The sequence below is a fragment of the Rhizopus delemar genome, genomic scaffold, assembly GCF_000149305.1.
Source record: "Rhizopus delemar RA 99-880 supercont3.1 genomic scaffold, whole genome shotgun sequence".
Classification (NCBI taxonomy): Eukaryota; Fungi; Mucoromycota; class Mucoromycetes; order Mucorales; family Rhizopodaceae; genus Rhizopus; species Rhizopus delemar.
The window spans coordinates 2,966,391-2,987,852 of NW_027137827.1; the positions used below are offsets into that span (position 1 = coordinate 2,966,391).

General features: G+C 41.5%; 7 protein-coding genes across 7 annotated transcripts; 1 reads left to right on the forward strand and 6 right to left on the reverse strand.

Annotated features, from left to right (window-relative positions):
• Positions 1-553: 553 nt before the first annotated feature.
• RO3G_01170 (uncharacterized protein) lies at positions 554-799 on the reverse strand (the record flags this gene model as incomplete). The annotated part of the gene is made up of 1 exon (XM_067655761.1): positions 554-799. The coding sequence occupies one exon, from the start codon at positions 797-799 to the stop codon at positions 554-556; it is 246 nt and encodes an 81-aa protein (XP_067511862.1).
• A 1,451-nt stretch (positions 800-2,250) lies between these two features.
• On the reverse strand, positions 2,251-3,555 carry RO3G_01171 (uncharacterized protein; the record flags this gene model as incomplete). The annotated part of the gene is made up of 2 exons (XM_067655762.1): positions 2,251-3,037; positions 3,113-3,555. The coding sequence occupies 2 exons, from the start codon at positions 3,553-3,555 to the stop codon at positions 2,251-2,253; spliced, it is 1,230 nt and encodes a 409-aa protein (XP_067511863.1).
• A 431-nt stretch (positions 3,556-3,986) lies between these two features.
• RO3G_01172 (uncharacterized protein) lies at positions 3,987-4,538 on the reverse strand (the record flags this gene model as incomplete). Its single annotated transcript, XM_067655763.1, has 1 exon — positions 3,987-4,538. One exon carries the CDS (start codon positions 4,536-4,538, stop codon positions 3,987-3,989), a length of 552 nt encoding a protein of 183 aa, XP_067511864.1.
• Positions 4,539-5,811: 1,273 nt separating this feature from the next.
• Positions 5,812-6,586, reverse strand: RO3G_01173 (uncharacterized protein; the record flags this gene model as incomplete). Its single annotated transcript, XM_067655764.1, has 4 exons — positions 5,812-6,071; positions 6,133-6,299; positions 6,374-6,411; positions 6,473-6,586. 4 exons carry the CDS (start codon positions 6,584-6,586, stop codon positions 5,812-5,814), a joined length of 579 nt encoding a protein of 192 aa, XP_067511865.1.
• Positions 6,587-7,397: 811 nt separating this feature from the next.
• RO3G_01174 (uncharacterized protein) lies at positions 7,398-10,622 on the forward strand (the record flags this gene model as incomplete). The annotated part of the gene is made up of 9 exons (XM_067655765.1): positions 7,398-7,438; positions 7,498-7,971; positions 8,022-8,412; positions 8,466-8,552; positions 8,602-8,769; positions 8,817-9,203; positions 9,252-9,695; positions 9,745-10,395; positions 10,449-10,622. 9 exons carry the CDS (start codon positions 7,398-7,400, stop codon positions 10,620-10,622), a joined length of 2,817 nt encoding a protein of 938 aa, XP_067511866.1.
• Positions 10,623-11,551: 929 nt separating this feature from the next.
• Positions 11,552-13,348, reverse strand: RO3G_01175 (uncharacterized protein; the record flags this gene model as incomplete). Its single annotated transcript, XM_067655766.1, has 7 exons — positions 11,552-12,127; positions 12,179-12,286; positions 12,340-12,423; positions 12,478-12,607; positions 12,660-12,720; positions 12,864-13,062; positions 13,109-13,348. 7 exons carry the CDS (start codon positions 13,346-13,348, stop codon positions 11,552-11,554), a joined length of 1,398 nt encoding a protein of 465 aa, XP_067511867.1.
• Positions 13,349-13,799: 451 nt separating this feature from the next.
• Positions 13,800-20,948, reverse strand: RO3G_01176 (uncharacterized protein; the record flags this gene model as incomplete). Its single annotated transcript, XM_067655767.1, has 6 exons — positions 13,800-14,017; positions 14,072-15,215; positions 15,265-15,778; positions 15,827-17,692; positions 17,753-19,952; positions 20,006-20,948. 6 exons carry the CDS (start codon positions 20,946-20,948, stop codon positions 13,800-13,802), a joined length of 6,885 nt encoding a protein of 2,294 aa, XP_067511868.1.
• Between the last annotated feature and the right edge of the window lie 514 nt (positions 20,949-21,462).

Here is a 21,462-nt window from a genome sequence, read left to right on the forward strand (position 1 = left end):
GAATTGCTTCTTCATGTGTATAATGATGCTCTTTTTGGTCGTCTCTTCCCAAAGTCTTGGCTTGAAACATGTATTTGTTTGCTTCCTAAGAAAGGAGACCTCAGCCTTTTAACGAATTGGCAACCAATAATATTGACTAATTGTGACACCAAAATCTTCGCACGTCTCCTCAATTCTCGTCTTGTCTTGGTGGCCTCTCACCTCATATCACCCTGGCAGAGCGGCTTCATGAAAGACTGAATCATTGCATATAACGGCACTTTGGTAAACTTGGCTGTAGATCAAGTCTCTATCCGTAACTCGGACGAAATTGACCTCCTTTGCGATCAAGAAAAGGCTTATGACAGAATTCATCCCGGCTATCTTCGGGCTGTCTTGGTTCAATTTGGTTTTCCCGAACAATTTGTTTTAGCTATTACAAGTTTCTTTTATAATACATCGATGCAGGTTAACGTTAACGATCACCTTACCTTACCAGTCCCACTAGGATGTGGTTTACGGCAAGGCGATCCTATTAGTCCTATCCTGTTCAACCTTGCTCTTGAGCCCCTTATCAAAGCAGATAGTCATTCACATTAACCCGCATGGAAGTACCATAGAAGAGACCTAAGATAGAGTCCACAAAAACTGTGGGGAAATGAAAGCGATGCAAGACAGCTCGAAGATAGGTGGGATGAACCCGATCATAAGCCTTCTCTTGATCACACACTAAATCCACTTCATCTGATTGGCGTACAGAGGCTTGTTCACAGGCGATCTGAGCTAAGAGACCGTTATCAGCAATAAAGCGTTCCTTCATAAAACCACTTTGATGAGGTGCAATCAAAGGGGAAATAACAGACACTAGACGTGCATTGAGCATGCGTGTGTAAATTTTTGCGTCGCAGTTGATCAGTGTAATCGGTCGCCAATTCTTTAGAGAAGTGAGGTCACCTTTTTTTTTGGCAATAAACAAACACTAGTCTCTAACCAGGAAGAAGGAAACATATTCTTAGAAAGAGCATCGTTGTAGACGTTCAATACTAGATCTGAGTATTTCCTGTGCTGAAAGATTAGATTCAAGAAAACGTACGATAAACCTGTTGTATAATGGTTTAGATAGTAAAAGAAAAGGTAAAAACAAAGATCAAGAAACAGTTTGAGTACTTTTTGAGACTGATCTTTATTTCAGTTTAAGTTAAAGTAAAAATTATTCTAATTGAAGGCAGGTATTTATATCTTATTGAATGAGTGGCTTAATATCTTCTATTGTTATCGTTCTTCTAATATTCAGGTACTTTAGCAAGTGTTATCTATAATTATGATTATGAAAACTTTTCATTTGTTCTTTTGTATGTCTGTCATAGATTATCTTTTATTCTGGGAATTCCTCACTGATTTGAATAACGTTATTTTACGCGTTATTTCAATTATGTGAAAGATTAGCAATATTCCTGACATTGGATTGGATTTGGTTATTTTAGTTGATACTTCTTCTTATCAAAGAATTCTCATGAATACAATACACATTCTTTTAGAATATGTTTAATTGGAATTGATTGTATGATCTTATTTAAATAAACTTATACTTTATTTTATTTTAATTATGAACTTGTATTAAGACTTATATTTATTAATGTCAACTACAATCAGTTACTATTCTACAACAAAACCATCCGGACCAGGACTGCTGGATTTTGGAGCTCGGGAGCTGTGAGCGGATATTTCTTGCAGATCAAATGGTAACGTCAAAAAATCGGCATCTGCCTCGTCGAGCCGGCAGTCAGAGGGGATATGGGACATCATCCTATTCAGTGAGTTGGAGCAGATAGGTTCAGCCGAGAAGAGATTGGCATAGAAATCATGTACAGCATCCAAAAGTTGTTCACGGTTGGAACAATGGTTCCCAGTCCTTGGACTCCAAAGCATGGGTATAGAACGCTGAGCCTGTCGAGCGGTAGCGGATTTCTTCAGATACCCTGCATCAGTCTCCCCATGTTCTCTCCATGTTCGTTCAGCTTTCAGAATAGCAATCTTCGTGGTTTCCTCCTGAAGGACCTGAATTTGCTGTTCGACTCTAGGCAGATGGGTCGTCAGAAAAGAGGCTGGTAGTGAATTCTGTAATAACCGCTGACGTTTGCGCTGGAGGGCAGCCAATTGTTGTTTTCTCCAGTCCACATGTTTACGACCGTAACCACGAATAAACTGTTTTACCCTTAGCTTAACTATGTCTCATAGTATCTGTGGTGAGGAGCAAGAGAGATGAATTTCTTAATCATATAGCTTTGTCAACATCTGAGCGAACTTATTTCTAAAGTTTCGATGAGTTACATATGTCGGGTTTGCACGCCAAAGGCCAGGACCAGAAGGCGTTGGCAAATCCGGTTTGAGGACAAGGGTAAGAAGGGCATGATCGGTCCAATGAGGATTGAGAGATTCGACATCGGCATCAACATAATTGATTGTTAAATCAAGCGACATATAAATATAGTCAATGGTTGAATGTGTCAGTTCTCCGCGACGAAAGGTTGGCGTAACTAACGACCGAAGGTCAGACATGATGTTGCGAAAATGACATTGTACGAAATGCATCCACTGTTGTGGAGGACGAGAATTTCGCGTTAAAGAGGCAGTTGGGATTGAATAATTAAAATCGCCAGCAATTATGAGGCGATCAACGCACGATATAGTGTCAAGAGGAGACAATTGTCGAAAATTTAAAATAGATTCAAAAAACCCTGTACGTGCTTTGGAAGACGATGCAGGAGCATACACTACGGGAATATGGAAAGGTTCCATATGACCATCAATATGGTCTACTTGAGCGAGAATACATCGAGAACCCTCAGGGAGAGGAATTCTAGAGATAGTGAACTGAGGATCAAAACATAAAAGTCCACAATATTCAGTCCACAAAGAGTGTTGACAACAAAACTGTTGATGTAAGATGTTTTGATGTGAAAGAGATGCACCACTGTTATCAATCTCTTGAAGAGCGACAAATGATGGTGAATTTGAGCGAATGTACCAGATTAGATGATGTCGTGATGATGGGTTACTGATTGAAAAAACTATTGCCATTCAGAGACAGTAACGATAAAGCCTTGCGATTCTGATTATTATTCATAATTACAAATCAAGTCGATCGGGAGGCCGCGTAACGCGAGTACTTCTTCGTGGTCCTGTAGTTGAAGAATCTTTTGTCGTTTTCTTTGTTTCAGATGTTGAGACAGCGGGTGGATCAATGTTAGAAGAACCTGTATCTGTTTCGGGAGATGAAAAAGATTCAGATGTAGTTGCCCATTGAGATTGGATTGAGCCTTCGTTGTTGGATTGTTCGGATATATCAGACATTGAAACATCATCCACATATTGAATGTGTTCATGAGTCTCACTAGGGACTGACAAAATATCTTCAACTGTGTCCTCATTTGGGATAGGAGCTGTAGTTGGAGAATCCACACAACTTTCTTGAGGTTGCTCCTGGATAGTGGATTGTATCGTCGATCCGGTCGGGTTATCAAGTAACTCAACTGTCTTAACAGCATCAACCATCGTATTTTTCGGAGAAGACATGGTAGTTTTTGACTTATAGGAATCTCGAAGCCTTTTAGCTGGTGAAATCTTATCAGGACATTGACCCTAATGTGGCCGGGCTTATAACAATAATAACAGACTCTCTTGTTACTGGGAGCCTGCTGACACTCAGAGGCGCTATGCCCAAGTTCGTGGCAATACTTACAGTATGTGGGCATTTCCTTCCAGTACGCATGGATATACACGGAACAGTCATCTGTTTCTGGGTTATGCGGATCAACCCAAGGCATTATGTGAGCCAGATCCAGAAAGGGGTCTGGCTGAGATGGGTCAGAGGTACAATCAAGTACTGCGTACCCAGAACCAAGGAACGCACCAGTGCCGGAATCAGTTACAATACCTACATCCCGAACATACCTATAACTAGACAGAGTATGTTTCAAGCTTTCTAGGAGTTGTTGGGGACGAAACTAAGGGAGATGTTGTAGGGTCAGACGACGGATAGTAGATCCAGGTCTACAAGCCACGACGGGACGTATAATAATTTGTCCATTATCAAAATGAAAACCATTCTCACAAGCCTTTGACCGGAAGTGGTCATTATCGAAGTTGATTTCTAAATAACGGTTGTAACCTGATTTATGAACTACCAAACCGACATAGTCATTAAATTGTCCAAAAGACAACTTATAAACCGTTCTGTCCGATTCTTTGCGAGAAGCAATGTCGAAGAAAAGACTTCCAGGTGTTTGTGAGACACCCCAGTATACAGTGTCGATGATAACGGGAGAATTCTGTTTAGAAATGCTAAGATATGGACTAGATGACTGAACTGAGGATGTCATCATAGGTTTAGTGTGAATCAGACTTTCACGAGTTTTAGCCGGTCTTTGGTGTATCTTAGAATACAACACTTTCGTTGAACGTCGTGAGACGACAGGTAAACTCTCTGGTTGTTGAGCATTGTTAGGAATGTTGTCACCTTCTTCAGGTAGTTTAGCGTTGGTAGGCGAAAGAACCATGTTTGCTCTTTTATGTTACTCTTTATTAATCCGGAGATCATCGCTGATATACATGTGGCTTCATATGTCTTTATTATTCACTTAATAAATAAATTCGGCTTACCAGCCCCCCCCCCAAAAAAAAAAAAAAAAAAAAAAAAAAAAAACAGAGAAGTTGTCGAGACAAGATACTCAGGAAATACTTGGAGAGTGGGTACAAGGAAAACAAGAGGAAAGAAAAGGCAGATCGCTATGATCTGAGGATTCAGACATTTGAGAGAATCCTTCGAGAAGAGGCAGACGTAGTTTTGAAATTTAATGTGAGAGTTACATTTATAGCTTATTCTCTTTTTGCATAAATTGTTTCAAGCAAATATTAAAGAACAATCAATCCTTGTATCATAATTGACTCGATAAGATAAAAAAGTGATAAAACAGGGGTATGCGTAGTGTTCCAAGAAAAGAAGACATTTAAAAAGAGTGAATAGAAGTCTTGCTTTGTCTATTTATCGTTTTGGTCCTCTTCTTTCACTATCTGCTCTATCATTTACGGATATGGTCGTACTCCCAGCTTTATTAAGTCTTTATAAACAACAGCCACTTCCATACTGTCAACAAAACTCTTGCCGTTCTCTTCTGAAAAGGAAGCAGAACTAAGCAGCAATCGATGATTACTTTACTTTTCGGAGGTAAGCGCTTTTATTCTTATGTTGTTTATGTCTTGATGACTGAGACTGACACTTCATATATCCCATTAGTATCCAAGTAGAAAGACTAATGGGTATGTCGTATGGCTGCTAAATATGAAAAAAATCGGTTTTATATTATTCATATCTGACAAGGCAATTTTATTAAAAAGTTCATAAATTGTCTACTTTTATATTAAATCACTTTCTTTGTAAAAGCTTATTTAAAAGTAAATGTCAAATACATGCTTCCTGTCTAGGTATTCTAACATAGATCATGTAACAAAAGAAATACTTTTTTACTTTACAACAAACAGTTTTATTTTTACAAAAAAGGAATTTGAACTTTAATCCCATCACAGGAGTGATACCACTGTGCAATCTTTCAACATTCTTGTATTTATCTGAAAAGTGTCTAGACAAAATGCATCTTCTCCCTGTGGTGGTACAAAGATTGAATTCTATTTTCTAGTTAATGAAGCATTCCCCACCTCCATAAGATCAAGGGACTCCTCAGGAGAGGACACTTTCCCCTTTAACAAGTAATCTGATTACCAGGAATTATAATTTATTAAAGTGTTTAAAATACGCGTAAACATGTAAAAAAATTAAATAAAAAGAAAAGCAATAGTCACACTAGCAACACTCATCATACCAACGCCTAAAGAGACAGCGTTTGAAGATTGAGAAGTTTTACTAGAAGGGGCAGAAGCTGATGCAGAGGATAAAGCACCTGTTTTAACAGCACCAGAACTAGCAGCAGCAGCAGTAACAGAGGTGCTGTTACTTGTACCAGGAGCAGCACCAGTGATAGTGAAGTAAGTAGAGTAAGTAGTTTGTCCATTATCACCTTTAAGAGCCAAAGCATCTTTTTTTTTAAAAAAAAAATAGAATTAGTACACGATATAAAATAAGAGAAATGGACTTACAAGATGCACCTGTTTCGATGGTAGAGGGAACATTCCAAGAATACTGATTGTTACTAGTGGAAATGGATGAAGACAGAATATTGGATATATAAGTTTGCAGATTAGTTGAAGCACCAGATACTAAAGCAATTGAGTTGATTGTCTTGACGTTAGAATTGGTCACAGTCCTATTTTTAGAAGAAAGAGCAAAAAAGCAATAATAAATATAAAACTCTAGAGTATACATGAAATATATATTTACCAAGTGATAGTATAAGGTTGTCCAGCTGTAACTACTTCCTGTTGACAAAGTATACTATTAGTATATAAAGAAGATCAAGTACTGCTATATGTTTCTTACACCAAAACTGGGTTTATTGACAGCAATGCCAGCAGTACTGGCTGTAGTAGCTGTTGTTTGAGCATAAACAGTAGAAATAGTGATGGAAAGGAGAGTAACAATAGAAAACTTCATTTTGAAATAATGAAGAAGAAAAAGAAGGATCTTCATGGATAGTGAGATGCTCTTCTTTTTTATTTCTTCAAATGACATGTGTAACAGGTAGTGCACAAACAGCTATGATCTTTAATTTAGAGCAATCAATTAAATGAACCATTTTATTGAGTCTCCTTTCTACAGTTTTATTAAAAGGAGTAAGTCCGGGTCCCTAGACAAAAAAGCATCTCATCGTCTTATTATATATTAATAAACACTTCCCATATATTCTAGCGAGTATAGGAATTATTATGAAGTTTAATAATCATAAGCTACCATTTGATGATGATTTGTCGGATTCAAAAAGATAAAAGATCATCTCGTTCTTATAAGATGTACAGGATAGAAATTGTATATCGCTAACATTGCAGTGAATATACTTTTTTTTCTTTATTGAACCGATAGAATAATGTGCTTTGTACATTGTTTGTTCTTTTAGAAAGAGATGATCGCATAAAAATTGTTGCTTACGCTTTCGGAAGTAGTAACACTAAAGTTAAAAGTCAATTTAATACTCCACCTTATTAAGCACAAAGAATGAGGTAATAAGATTTAAAATAAGTTCGGCCTTATAGTAACTACATTCAAATATACTTCACCTATCAATGTCTTATTTCTCTTTCATGTATATGATCTACAGACACTAGAGGATTGAAAGTGTGGCTTGGTATTAATTCAAACTTCACATTTCACAGTTAGGAAAAGAAGGAACTTTTAATTAAACTCCCCTCTCCACACACCCCGCGGTCTTTTACCAACAAACGTTTCCCTCTCTTTTTCCTACCAATACATGTCTTCACCTAATCAACCTCCTCCTCCTCCAATAATACGGTAGAAAAAGAAAAAGAAAAAAAAAATAAAGCAAGCTATAATAAACTCATATTGAATAGCTCACCCACAAGCACTTCTCAATCACTGTCTCCATATAGTCATCATTTACCACCGCCTAATCTACAATCTAATAATGCAGGACCTCTACCACTCAGAGTAACCGAATTGCCTTCGATAATTTCACCACCACGCAATAGTGCATCGCCTTCTAACTTTGTACAGCATGCAAATTTACCTCCACCTACTTCATTTCCAACGGAACCTGCTGTTTTACCACCACCTTCACCGCCGCCACCCCCTATCCTTCCCTCACGTACACCACCTTTTACAGAACATCGGCCTAACGTTCCTCACGCGCCTCCACCCTCAGCATCACAGCCACAGCCAGCAACAGAGTCTTCACAGAATGGATATAGACCATTGAATGTGAGGGATGCGCTGACTTATCTTGATCAAGTCAAAATAAGATTCTCTGATAAACCTGATGTTTATAATCAGTTTTTGGATATCATGAAAGATTTCAAAAGCCAAGCGTAAATAGCACACACCTACGATAACGCATTATGTATAACTAGTATAATAGAATTGATACTCCAGGAGTGATTGACCGAGTTTCTACTTTATTTAAAGGGCATCCAACGCTCATTTCTGGATTCAATACATTCTTACCACCAGGTTATCGTATAGAGTGCTCTGCTCGTGAACCTGATCTTATCACAGTCACAACACCGAGCGGAGTTACAACAACTACAGGAAGGAGATCAGATCATGTACCGTATTATCCCTATATTCATCCACCGCCACCACCACCTCCTCCACCACATCCGTCGCAGATACCAAGCTATCGTCCACATCACCATCCCTCTTATCCACCTATTCCGACAAGCCACAGTCCTTTAGCTGGTCATCATGATGAGGATGATGAATCCCCTTTAGAATTCAACCATGCTATTAATTATGTAAACAGAATCAAGGTACGCGTAAAATGCATGTACCACACTGTTGAATTCTAAGCCATATTGAATAGAATCGATATGCCCATGACCCTGATGTATATAAGCAATTTCTTGAAATACTTCAAACGTATCAAAAAGACAACAAACCTATCCAAGAAGTAAACAAAATGAATACAACTCTATCAATAAAACTAATATGTCTACTAGGTTTATGCGCATGTGCAATATTTGTTTCAAGGCGAACCTGATTTATTAGAAGAGTTTAAACAATTCTTACCAGACATTACTGGACAACCCTTGTATGATTCTACATCGCATACAAGTGGGTTAAAACGAACTGCCAATTCATCCATTAAAAAGAAAAGGGCCCACTATGTAAGCTTGCGAAACATATAAGCCGGATATTAACCATTGCTGTCTAGAAACGAACAAAATATAAATCAGAGGACTCATTCAATTTCACCAACAATTTTGATTTATCCAAACCTTCTGTATCCGCAGAAGAGATTGAACTCTTTGAACGTATCCGTAAACATATCGGTAACAAGCCCTCTTATGAAGAGTTTCTCAAAACACTCAACTTGTATACGCAACATATTGTGGACATGAACACCTTGATCGATCAGGTGTCGATCTTTATTGGCAATAATAGCGAGTTGATGGACTGGTTCAAGAGTATGATTGGGTATGAATCGAAAGAACACGATATCGAGAGACCCACTCATACCATACCTAAACCGGATTTGAACACATGCCAAACAACGGGTAATCCACATGAAAGCCCTAGTTATCGTGTCGTTCCTAAAGATGTAAGTCATTCTTGTATATAAAAAAAAAGCAACTCAACTGTATGATAGTGGCAAAATCAACCCTGTTCTGGTAGAGATCAATTATGTTGGGAAGTATTGAACGATGAATATGTGTCTCATCCTATTTGGGCCAGTGAAGAAGACGGATTTGTTGCTTCAAGAAAGAGCCAATATGAAGAGGCGATGCATCGTTGCGAAGAAGAACGATACGAGTACAATATGATTATTGACGCCAATCTAAATGTCATTTCCCTGATGGAACCCATCACTCAAAGTATTGAGCAAATGACGCCTGAAGAAAAGGAAAGCTTTAGACTAAAGCCTGGACTGGGCGGTGAATCAGTCACGATCTATGAGCGAATTATCAAGAAAATCTATGATAAAGAAAGAGGCATGGAAATCATAGATTTGCTGTATTCAAGTCCTGCCTATGTGATACCTGTTGTCTTGCGACGATTAAAGCAAAAGGATGAGGAATGGAAACGGGCGCAGGTAGCTCACATTCAAACTTTAGTTTTGTAGAAACTCATGATTTAAATAGCGCGAGTGGAATAAGATATGGCGAGAATTAGATGCTAAAAACTTTTATCGTGCATTGGATTACCAAGGCATCACATTCAAGAGCAACGACAGGAAAGCGATGGCACCCAAGGCGCTCGTGAGTGAGATTGAGCATATGCTGCAGCAGCAAAAAAAGAAGAAGGTGCAAGGCCATCAGTTTAAATACGATTTGGCAGATCAAGACGTCTTTAAGGACGTCACTCGTGTAATCTATTCATTCATCGATCGACAGACGGGTTATTCCAATAGCGATCGTGAAAGAGTGCGTTTTTTCATTCAGACATTCATACCTCTTTGCTTTCATGTCGTTTCAGATGATGATAGTCACTCAATGCAGTACAAGCATGAAGAAGAGGATGAAGAGGACAATCACTTTACCCATACGGAAGAAGAAGGATCAGAAACACCCAAAAGGGTGATTAGTAAAAACAACAAGCGTGAAAATGATCATATTATGGAATTACTGCGCGATGTCTTGACAAATAAGGGTCATGAAGTAAATGAACAGGTAGAGCAGGATGAAAACAGCCTATTGGCTGCAGCTGCAGCTGTCAGTGCCCCCATCAAGAAGCAGAACAAGTTTAGTTTCTTTTGTAACACATCATTTTATTGTTTCTTTAGACTTTATCAGGTAAACACTGCTGAATGCTCATCTCGATTGGTACACTGAATATCAATGTATAGATGCTTTATGAAAGATTGGAAAAGCTAAAGGTGATAAATGACAAAATGACAAAAGATCCTCGCAGTGGCAAACGTACCAATCGTACAGCGACTAACCTTGGTCTCTACAGTACTCGATTTGATGGTTTGTTGAGTCGTAAACCAGTTGATGCTGTCACTTACCAATTCCATTAGATGTGGATTTATCTAAAGGATATTATGAAGCCATACTTGATTTGATTGATAGATTTTTTGATGGTGACATTGATCAGGCACACTTTGAAGAATATACACGTTATGTTTTCGTAACTGAAGCATATCTTTTGTTTACTATCGATAAACTTGTTCACACAATGGTTAAACAGGTAACGAGAGATGCACATAAAGGAAAGACATTAAACAAATTGTATAGACTCAAACTATCATCACTGACCCTAAATCGATTGAACTGATCCGACTATTTAAATGTGACAAAGAACTGGAATCTATGTCATCTAGAACTTTGGCTGTCTATTGTTTGAAGGCTGAAGAAATCGTTGGCCCATCGGATAATCTGTACAAAATCAGCTTTGTAGGTTTACATTGTTTATATGTTTGCGCGTGGTGCACTAAGACATGATGTTTGATAGGACAATCAATCAAAATACATGACAATACAATTTATTGGTAAAGACAATCATACAGTGGAGCCAACAGCAGAAGACAGATATGAGGATTATGTTGCGAGTTACATGGATTGGGTAAATACAACGGATAAGATTGATCTAACTCAATTGAAACCTTCCTTTTTAAACCGGTAAGTAAAATAAATCCATATCCTTGTGTGTTCTAATGATATGTACAGTAATCTGAAACCACAAAATGAGCATTTACATAAACTATTTGTACGCTCAAACCTTCAATACAAAATTGATAAAAGCAGTTACCACATGTATTATATTGTTGGCTCAGAAGATCTGTTTGCTCGCCCTCATCCACCAGAAAAGAAACGAGAATCAAACTGGCAAACGTGGCTTTCATCCCCTACCACAGGTTGGTCGAAAGGCTTGGACCAAGAAACACGTACTTTGTTGGAAAAGGAAGCAAATGCATTATTTAAATAAATGACATTTATTATTACATAATTATTTCTTGGTTTTACTAAAAATCTTTACAATCGCAGCCTTCACAACATGAGCCGCCTTATCATTTTCCTTTTTAGAAAGGCCAATGGTGGCTTGAATCTTGATACTTGGTTTAGGACAATTCAATTCTTGTTCATACACGTATTTAGCGCGTGTAACCAAAACACCTTGTGATGCGCATTCATCTACCACATCTTGTAATAAACGCTCTTCTGTTTCACGGCTTACTTCATGATGGAAAAAGGTTTCCTTGATACGAACGTGGAAAAAGGGAGAAGGGGAATGAGGATCGGATGATTCCAAGTAAATATAGGGCTCCAGTGATTTGTGTAACAAGACTTGACGCAAAGTAGAAATACGCTCAGCCAATTCCTTGAGGAGAGAAGGCTGTTGGCTAATGATGCGGAAAGCCTCGGAGGCAGAGACAGCAAGCATGGCTGGCATGGAAGCAGAAAAACAATAAGCACTTCCAGAGAGACGTTGATGGTCAACAACCTCCACACTGCCAGCACAGAAACCACCTGAACCACAAAGTGCATTGGCTAAGGAACCAACAATCATGTCCACTTCTTTGGCCTACAGATACAGATAAGTAAAACATGACCAAATAAATAGAGAAAAGTTTACATCAATGTTGTATAAATCGGTTAAACCAGCGCCACGGTTACCAATGACACCAATAGATTGCGATTCATCTAATATTAAACGATACTTAAACTTCTTTTTGAGTTCAACCTTTGAAGAGAGAATTAGTCAAAGAAACAGAGAATACCACAAGATGCAATTACCAACTTGTCTAAAGGAGCAATGTCACCAAAATTGGCAAAGAGACCTTCTGTTACAATAAACCGACGAGTTAAACGTTTCTTGTGCTATAAAAAAAATTAGTAAAAAAGAAGATTACGGATGCTTATTCCGATGGTTACCTTGATATGCTCAGCTTGGATTTCATTTAATACCTTTTCTAAATCTTCCATGTCATTATGTTTATAAAAGCGAACAATAGAACGAGAAATTTGAACACCTTTTTGAACCGCAAAGCTAACTCCTTCATCACTAGTGTACAATCATCAACATCTCTTCTTCACTGTTTTCTCACTGTACTTACACTACTAAGTAATCACCTCGCTTAGCAAAGGCAGGAATGACAGAAGAGATGGTCGAAAATCCTTGAGCATAATAATAGCATCATCCGTACCAGGAAACGAGAAATATCACGTTCCAATCCATATGAAACATCATCGTACCATATAATCCTGGTGGGACCACAGAGCCCCACACCATATTCCTAAAGTATCAACTGCCTTGGTACGAATCTGTTCAGAGGCGGTGAGGTTTAAAAAGTTGGAAGTCGCCAAGTTCATCAATGGCTTGGCATGCCCAGCAATCTTGGCTTTGGCAGACTGAGGTCCAGTAAGAACAGGGATTTTTTCAAGGTTGAAACGGTCATACGAAGAAAGCTTGGGCGCTAATGGCTCAGGTTGCCATTCTTCAACCAGTTCATCAATTTCCTAATGACATGAAATGAGCAAGGATTGTTTTCTGTGGTTAATGTACCTTGTCTGTTAGCACCACATTGTTATCATTGGGTTTATACTTTCTTGAAAACATGTACTTCATGGCAAAAAATACAAGGAAGAGTTCGAGAACAACACGAAAAGGATCATTCTGGTAGGCGTTTTTCAAATATGAAATAGCCAAGTGAGACCCAGGGATGGTAATGATGAGCTCATAAATTGAATTGATGGTGGAATTGATGAACAATGCCGGATCTTGAAATACTTGTTCATTCGTCATTAAAGAGAAAAGAAAAAAGGGGTCTTTCACATTTTTTGTCAACAAGCCAATACAAAGGAATTAAGTCTCCGCCAAAATTCTTGAGAGAGCCTTTTGCAGCATCATGCTGAGTCGGTTGCCTATTGAAGTGAAAATTAAGCAGGGATGCGACCAGAGCAGGATGATGATCATTGAATGAGTATTTTTATTGCAAAAAGAGGACAAATCTATAAAGCAGGACTCATCATCCAAGCTATCTGGTCTATTGAATCCTACACTTTGCATAAAAGCAAAGATGGTCAATAATTCATGTGCTGAAAAAACAACAGCACAAAAGAACTTTTAAATACAATTTTTTGCCAAAGTGAATTCAAATTAAGCCAATTGAATTATCAGAAAAAGAGTAAAAATCAGTTGATGCAAAAAGAGAGAGAGAGATTGAAGGAAGCCTTTGAAACATTTACTTTTTTATTTACATGGTTGGTTTCAAGGGAAGAACTGGTTCACCTACTTCACAAAATTGTTTCAATTTTTGTGATATGATGTCTTTTGTCACTGGTTTGCTCAGAATATCATCAAAAGCACCTGCTAATTGAACCGTACGTTCATAAGCTGTTACTGCAATGATCGGGGTATCTCTATTCTTGTTATTTGTTGACTTTATCATCCTTGCTGCTGTTTCACCATCGACTAATAAAAAAGTGATTAGTAAAAGTCTTTTTTCTTTCTTTCTAGAAAACTTACTGATCGGCATACGAATGTCCAAAAAGATAATGTCATATTGAACATTACTCATCGCAGATCGAATGGCCTGAGCTCCATTTCGAACAATCACACAGCGACAGTGAAGGGTTTGAAGAATGGTTTCAATGATTTTACAACTAATCGGATTATCGTCTGCCACAAGACAGGCCAGCGGTCGATGATGCTTTGGTATCAGCTCCAATTTCATCCTGGACGATTCGGGTGCTTTTCCTATCTTGGGAGCAGACGCCTCCGAGTCTTCATGAGAGTGATAACGATGATGATGCACCTGAACCTTATCCGAACGTGGACTGGGTGAGCTATTACTTGAAGATACACCCAAAGCCTTGGCATGGTCAATAGAAGGCGTTGATGCCGATCGAGATCGTTGAGGGGGTGTAAATCTGGATGCATCGCTCGCCTTGAGGGGCGGATCGGGTCTGCGTGGTGCAGTGCATGTTTTAGAGGACACAGAGGGAGAGACAGAGAGTGGCGTGGTGGATCCAGAGAATTTGCGCTTGGAGGTGGGAGGACTGGGTGAATCGACCGAGATGCTGTCATTTCTAATTTTACGAATCATGTCTTCGTTTGCTTTTTCTAACACAGGCAGGTTTTTATACATGAACGTTCCAAAGTCGTTATTCTCCGAGCTCTCTTCCTCCTTTCTTGGATGCAGTTGGCTTTCTTTACGACGGTTGGATATCATCAAGTTTTCAGGGTTTTGTTCTCGAATGATGGATTTTGCAAGCTCTACCTGAGCTTTGGCTGATTCATCAAGTTGGTCAATCACCTCATTGGGTATGATCTGCATCGTTGCCCCACGCGCATCAAAATAATCTGTGTCTTCCATGCCAGCAGGTTGAGGTACAAAAGAGGGAGATTCTGTCAAGAGAGTGTCCCAGTGAATGGTCTTGAAGAATGAATGATTCTTTACTTCTTCTGCTCCATGATAGCCAAGTCGTTTGGTTGGATCCAATGTCATCAATCTTTCCATGAAATCGCGTGCTTCGGGTGAGATCTCAATGACATCTTCATGCCAATCAATACGACGTGATAGAATATTTTCAAATACTTTATCAGGTGTCTCTGCGTGAAAAGGTGGAATGCCAAACAAGAACTCGTAGCAAATAACACCAAGGGCCCACTTTGGAAAGAAGGTTAATAAATAAAGTCTCAAACCAAAGCCAACTTACCCAATCCACCATCGAATCTTGACCTGTACCCAATATACTTTCAGGTGCTAAATAATCAGGCGTACCAACCGCCTGCCTTGGACCGCCACTTTTTTCAAACGGTTTCTTGGACTTTCTTGAATGGGTCGAATTGAATGACTCGGGTAGCACGTTGGACAGGTGGCGTCGGTGATGACGGGTTTCGCTAGAGGCACCACTCATGAGTGCATTTTCGTTGATGACCGGATTGACACCAGAAGGTGTGCTTGTGCCAGATTTTGGATCAAACAGCAAACTAAAGTAGGAATGTCGATAGATGGTGCCTGTAGGCGATGTGATTTGATCGGCCGGTGATTGAGGCGGCGTGCCTGATCTGGAGGGTGCAGGGGATGTGGGCTGCTGAGTATCATTAAAGGCAGCCGTTGTCAGTTCGTCTCGTACGCGACGATCCAAGAAGCCAATTCTTGATAACCCAAAATCAGTCAGTTTCAAGTGTCCGTTTTGATCAATCAGTAAATTGTCCGGTTTCAAGTCACTGTAAAATATCATTAGACCTCTTTTTCTCTTCTTCAGCTTTCCTTACCGATGCACAATGCTTTTACTCTGCAAGTATTCTAAGCCGAGTGTCACTTCTGCTAAATAATTACGAGCCCAATCTTCAGGTAAGCTACCGATGACCTTGATCAATGCTGAACAGTCACCTCCATTCAGATATTCTAAAACAAGATAAAGATAGTCTTTGGATTGAAAGGTGTAGTAGAGCTTGGTAACAAACGGACTGTCTGTCTGTGACATCAAGATCATTCTCTCGGCCTTCACGTTAGTCACTTGGTTTTTAGCAATCATATCCGATTTCTTTAAAAACTTGATTGCATAATAATCACCCGTCGTTCGTTTCTTTGCCAAAAAGACAGAACCAAAGGCGCCTTTGCTGATCGGCTTGATGATATCAAAGTCTTTGATGCTTGGAAACGTAGGTCGAGAGATAACGGGAGCCTGTAGAGGAGAGAGGGGAGATTTACCGGGCGCTGACTGGTTACTGCCAGGTGTATTGGATCCGGATGAAAGGTAGTCCTTGTTGGCAGCTGGATGTCTAGGTTGAAGAGCAGGTGAACCAAGAGGGGTTTCGATCGTCTCCATTTCCACGATTGGTGTGTGGGCCGTATCAGGCGTAAGGGATTTTAGACGGTGTGAGAGGCGTCCGGCCAGACCAGAGGATCGTCGACGTCGCCATGACTTGATGCGGTCAAAGAAACCTCTCTTTCCCCAGGGCTTCTTTGCCCTTGTCACCTTCTTTCCACTTTCATCTTCTTGCTCTGGAGGATGGCCGGAGGGAGGGACGAACTCGGTCCAATTGGGCTTTTGTTGTGTATTCCTTTGAAACTCGGCCCTTGCCCGTCCGTTGTATTCCAATCGGTCACGCATACGGTTGACCGCATCCATCTTGCTTCTTGCCACATCCTCTACGTCTTTGATCAGGAGAGACAAGTCAGCATCGTCTGTCGGAGGTGGGCGCCAATAGAGAATCTGGACCATTTTATCCTTTGATCTTGGCGACTGCAGAATACGATCCCCTTCGGCCCCTTCTTCTGCCACATCGTCCTCGGTGGATCCGGGCATAGAGATACTCAGCGCTATCTCGAGTATCTCCAGCAGATTCTTGTACACATCCAACTCGGCCTTCTTCAACTCGAGCGGATCTGCCGCTTCATCCAGTGGCAAGCAATCACCAAAGATCGAATCGTTGTCATCCTCTGCCTCTGTCTCCTCCTTGTTGGGTTCCGTATAGTTTCCCTTTTCTAGTTCTTGAATGTCATGCTCTGTGCTTTCTATTCTTTCATGCATCATGTGTTTGAATTCGATGATGCCATCATTGCAAGCATGGATGTCCATCTCACTTTGATGGATCTCGACGCACAGCTCAGAATGCTGTTCAAAGAAAGCGGCCACCACCCATCGTTCACACACTCGACAAAGAACAGGTGGCAAGGACATGAGCCTCTCTAACGATATCGTCTCTTGCTCTGCGTTTTCATCGCTTCCTGACTCTGTTTCATTCGGCATAAAGAGAAAGGGCTCTGACTTGGATCGATTTCTCATTTTGGCCTTTTGCTCTTCTAGCTGGACATCATCCATCTGACTTTTGGCTAGCCAAGGATGTTTTTCTGTCGTACGAGGCGTCACTTCCACCAGAGACCAGCGACGGGGTATGATGGGTTTCATGACCCACATCGTATGACTTGGCTCGCTAGTGACTCTGTTGTACATGAGCATACCTTTGCCTTCCATTTCAATATGGGATCCGTCCGAGGTAACAACATTAAAGCGTACTTCTACCGTATGGGAATCATCAGCCAATAGTTCTTGCGTGGCAGCACTAAACACCTGCTTGTCCTCGACCGATACCAATTCAGTGATACCATGTCCTATCACCGATTGAGGATCCGTTCTATACACAAGAGATTAACAAAAAAAAAAGAAACAATTTTTTTTTCTTGTCCACTCTTACCCTACAACATCCAACCAGATAGGGCTCACATATTGAACCGCAATCACGCCCAAACTGAGTTCGACAATGATGGTCGAATTCTGACTTTTCTCTGCTTCTTCCTGAAGCTGCAAATTATCCAAGGCCTCACCCATCGAAATATCACTTTCTTCACAGATAGACGACTGCACCTTCTTCACAGGCTCATCCAGCGACATCTGACTCACCTCATCCTCCTCCTCCGTTTCCTCTGCTCTGGACAAGACCGAATCTTCCGTGTCACTCGGATGCATCGATCCCATGGCCGTGTTCGCCGACCAAAACCCACGTTCGGCCGCCCACCATTCCACCACACGGTTGAGGGCCGCGATACAGAGCAGCAGACGCACGTACCATTCTCGACAGGGCCATTCCGGATGGGCGTCCCAGCGAGAGCCGAGGGCCTGAATCCCACCGACCGTCTGGGCACAGGCGGTCTCCAGGATGTCGTCCAGGTCGCTGTCCATCACATGCTGTGCCAAGGCGATCAAGTCTTGCAAGGTGAGGATGAAGGGCGTGGGCAGATAGGCGTCCTCGGAGATCAAGGTCACGTTGGTTTGAAATTCCTCAAAGGAAGCCAGACTGCGCTTGTGCGGCAAACGACTCTGGATCACCACCTCTTCGTCCTCGTCCGTCTCCACCCGGCCTTCTTCCAGAATGGCGTCCATGTTTTCCACATACTGAAGACCGCGTTCCACATATTCATTCAATCCGTCCATGATCTCTCGCAGTTCCGCATCACAGGCCTCCTTGGCGAATTGCAACCGGGCCTTGATCGACTGCTGCACTTGGCTGCTCAGATCGGTCTCGGGGCCCTGCTGTGGTGAGCTCAGCATATGGCGCAGATGACCATAGGTGCCCATCCGGTTGCCAGAGTTAAAGAAGCGGTAGCCGACCCGTTTGGCCAGCTTTTCCTCGGTCACCGGGTTCTTGCCAGGCGGGGGCAGGTCAGAGTGGGGTTCCAGCGAGACCGGTGGGGACCGCGGTGGCTTGCACTCGTCGTGTTCCAGTGGGTGCTTGACGTCTTGCAGACCAGGCGCCGGGTCTGGACAAAAGGGCATGGCGAGACTCAGGGACTGGCGATGCTTTGGCTTGGAGTAATGCTCGGCTCCGGTCTTGACCGTTTGCCACCAGTTGGACAACACCCGGTTCACGAGCGACTCGTGTTGATTGCCAGGAGGGATCTCCTGCTGTGCAGACGATCTGCGTCGGACCTCTTGGGCCTTGATGACCTTGTATTCCTCTAACCAATCGACCCAAGGTACATGGTTCACGATCTTGTGGCAATCTTGGCTGGCCTCCTCCTCGCCCGTGATCAGGATCGTCGGCATGTTTGAATCGTCTTGCGGAAATCGTCGGAGCTGTGCGGTCGAGGACGGCCTTGGTTGGATGGGCATGCTGCTGGTGCTGCCCGCGCTGTTGCTTCGTCGGTGGCCGGCCGGCATCGCTGGATTTTGAACACGCAGACTACACCATCTTCTTATCTTGGCTGAACGCGACATGAATAACTTTTTCGCATAGTCTTCGTCAGACCCAAACAGGGGTTGATCAAAGTCATAGGCGTTCGCTGGAATCGAATGCGCACTTTTCTCTAGAAGAATAGCAAGATTAGATTGAATAGAGTCAAGGTTCTCTTTTTGGTTACTTTTTGAATGCATCTCTTTCAAGCTGTGATCGTCCGAATAAGAAGGACGACGGGTGGAAGAGTACGAGGTACTCAAGGCCGAGGTATCTTGTTTTGGCTCGTTCAAGAGCATCGCTGGGTAAATAGGAGCATCTCGCATGCGAAGTGAGTTCACAAACCGCTCTGTATTCTCCTGTTCTCGTGGCACATCATCCAAATCAATCTCAACCACATCCTTGTCTTGTTCCACATGCGACACACGATCTTTTGGATGGGACCTCCGCTTGCCTGTGGTGAGCTGCCTTCGCAAGAGAGAGTGAAGTGAAGGTTGTGTGTCGGGTGAATAGAGCGGTGGGTCGACCAGCGTACGTTCTTCGGCAGGTGGGGTGTCCAAGATTGGGTTGGGGGAATGTCCACTGACGATGTCTGCCAGCTCAGAGGTAGGCATGTTACGAAGCAGATGCATCGACGAACGACGTCGGGTCTTGCTGGTGGAGGGTGTATGGGATGTGGAGGGAGGTGCGGATGGAGACTGAATGAACTGTAGCTTGACTCGATCTATAATAAAAGCAGTCTTTTTAGACAAAACGATACAATCAGCTTATACATACGTGGAGAAGACATGGGGGATTCTTCACTGGTCAGTGTACAATCGGTCATGACGGAAGAAATGGACGATTTCCGCTCACGAAGCGATCGTTTTTCAAATGTCAACTCTTCTAAATCAGAATCTGTCGAGGCCTTCTTGAGCCTGTCAGTGATCGATAGAGAACCCTCGACGGATCCTTCACGCTTGGGTTGAAGGAACTGCTGCTGTCTGTCTTCTCTTAATTTCGATAGCGAACCGGATTTGAGTGAGGTGTCTTCGGGTGGATGACTGGAGGATGGGACAGGGACTGGACTGGATGGGTGTTTATGCGAATGAATTAAGGGAGCAATTAAGGGTTTGATGGTCGTGGGTTGCATGGTCGGTGTGGTCGGTAGTGATTCATGATGAACTGAAGAGGAAGCATCGATCCAACTCGCCCGTTTTGATCTGACCATGTATTTTCCTCCACTACCAGCCGGTGGACTTGAATATCTTGGCGAAAAAGAAACGGGCGGAGGTGGAGAGCGAGCGGTGGTATGGAGGGTATCTTGTTCGCTTCCTAAACTGCTGCTGTACTCGTTGTCGGCCAGAAATGATTTTCGGTGAGAGAGATCAGCAGACAAGACAGAGTTGGTAGGTGAAATAGAATAAGTGTCGGTGAACATGTGTTGGATGGGTGTCATATTCCTTGACCAGCTTTGTTCACCGAGATCGTCAGCAGAAGAAATAGAAGATCGGCTCGCACGTCTCTTTAATATCAAGGGTTGTGGTATAGGAACACTTTTTAATTTAGTGTTTGGAGACGAAGAAAGTGAGAGTTCAGCGGATGTCGTTACTGGACTGACGGTGACAGGAGCAGCTGGTGCTCTTTCTGAAGACTGTAACAACGTATCAAATACTGGATTCAACTTGCTTGAACTGTCCTTTTTGATTTTTTGCTGCTGTTCTTCTTGTGCTTTGTTCATAAAGAGACATTCAGTGATGAAAGCAAGAAGAGAATTTAAAAAAAAAAAAAAAAAAAAAAAAAGAAACCTTCTTAGACGTCACACAAAATGAGGTTGAACGATTGGTGTGATGCATTACACGACGTAACTTTCCATAAAATTTGAATGAAAAAGCAACCTGCTTTTAAAAGAGAGAAATTCATTCAATCAACACAATACAATCTCTCTTTTCGTTCATTCAAAACGTGTCCACTGTCTTTATCCATCAGCCCTATTTTCACTTTTAATTTCAAATAAACCATTCCATGCACAACAATAGAGTCATTGTCTGGGTTTCAAGCAGAAAGAGGGGGGGAGGAACTTGGTTTGTCCTACAAGTCAAAACCATGTCTTTTTTATAAAGTTCATTTTAAAATGTCTCTTTTATACTATTCTTGTCCGAAAATGGCGTGAAAAAATCAGTGGCCGAAAAGTTTAAATTGTTTTTCTTAAAATAACATTCACATGTAAAGTGAGAAAGGATTGTTCATGAACA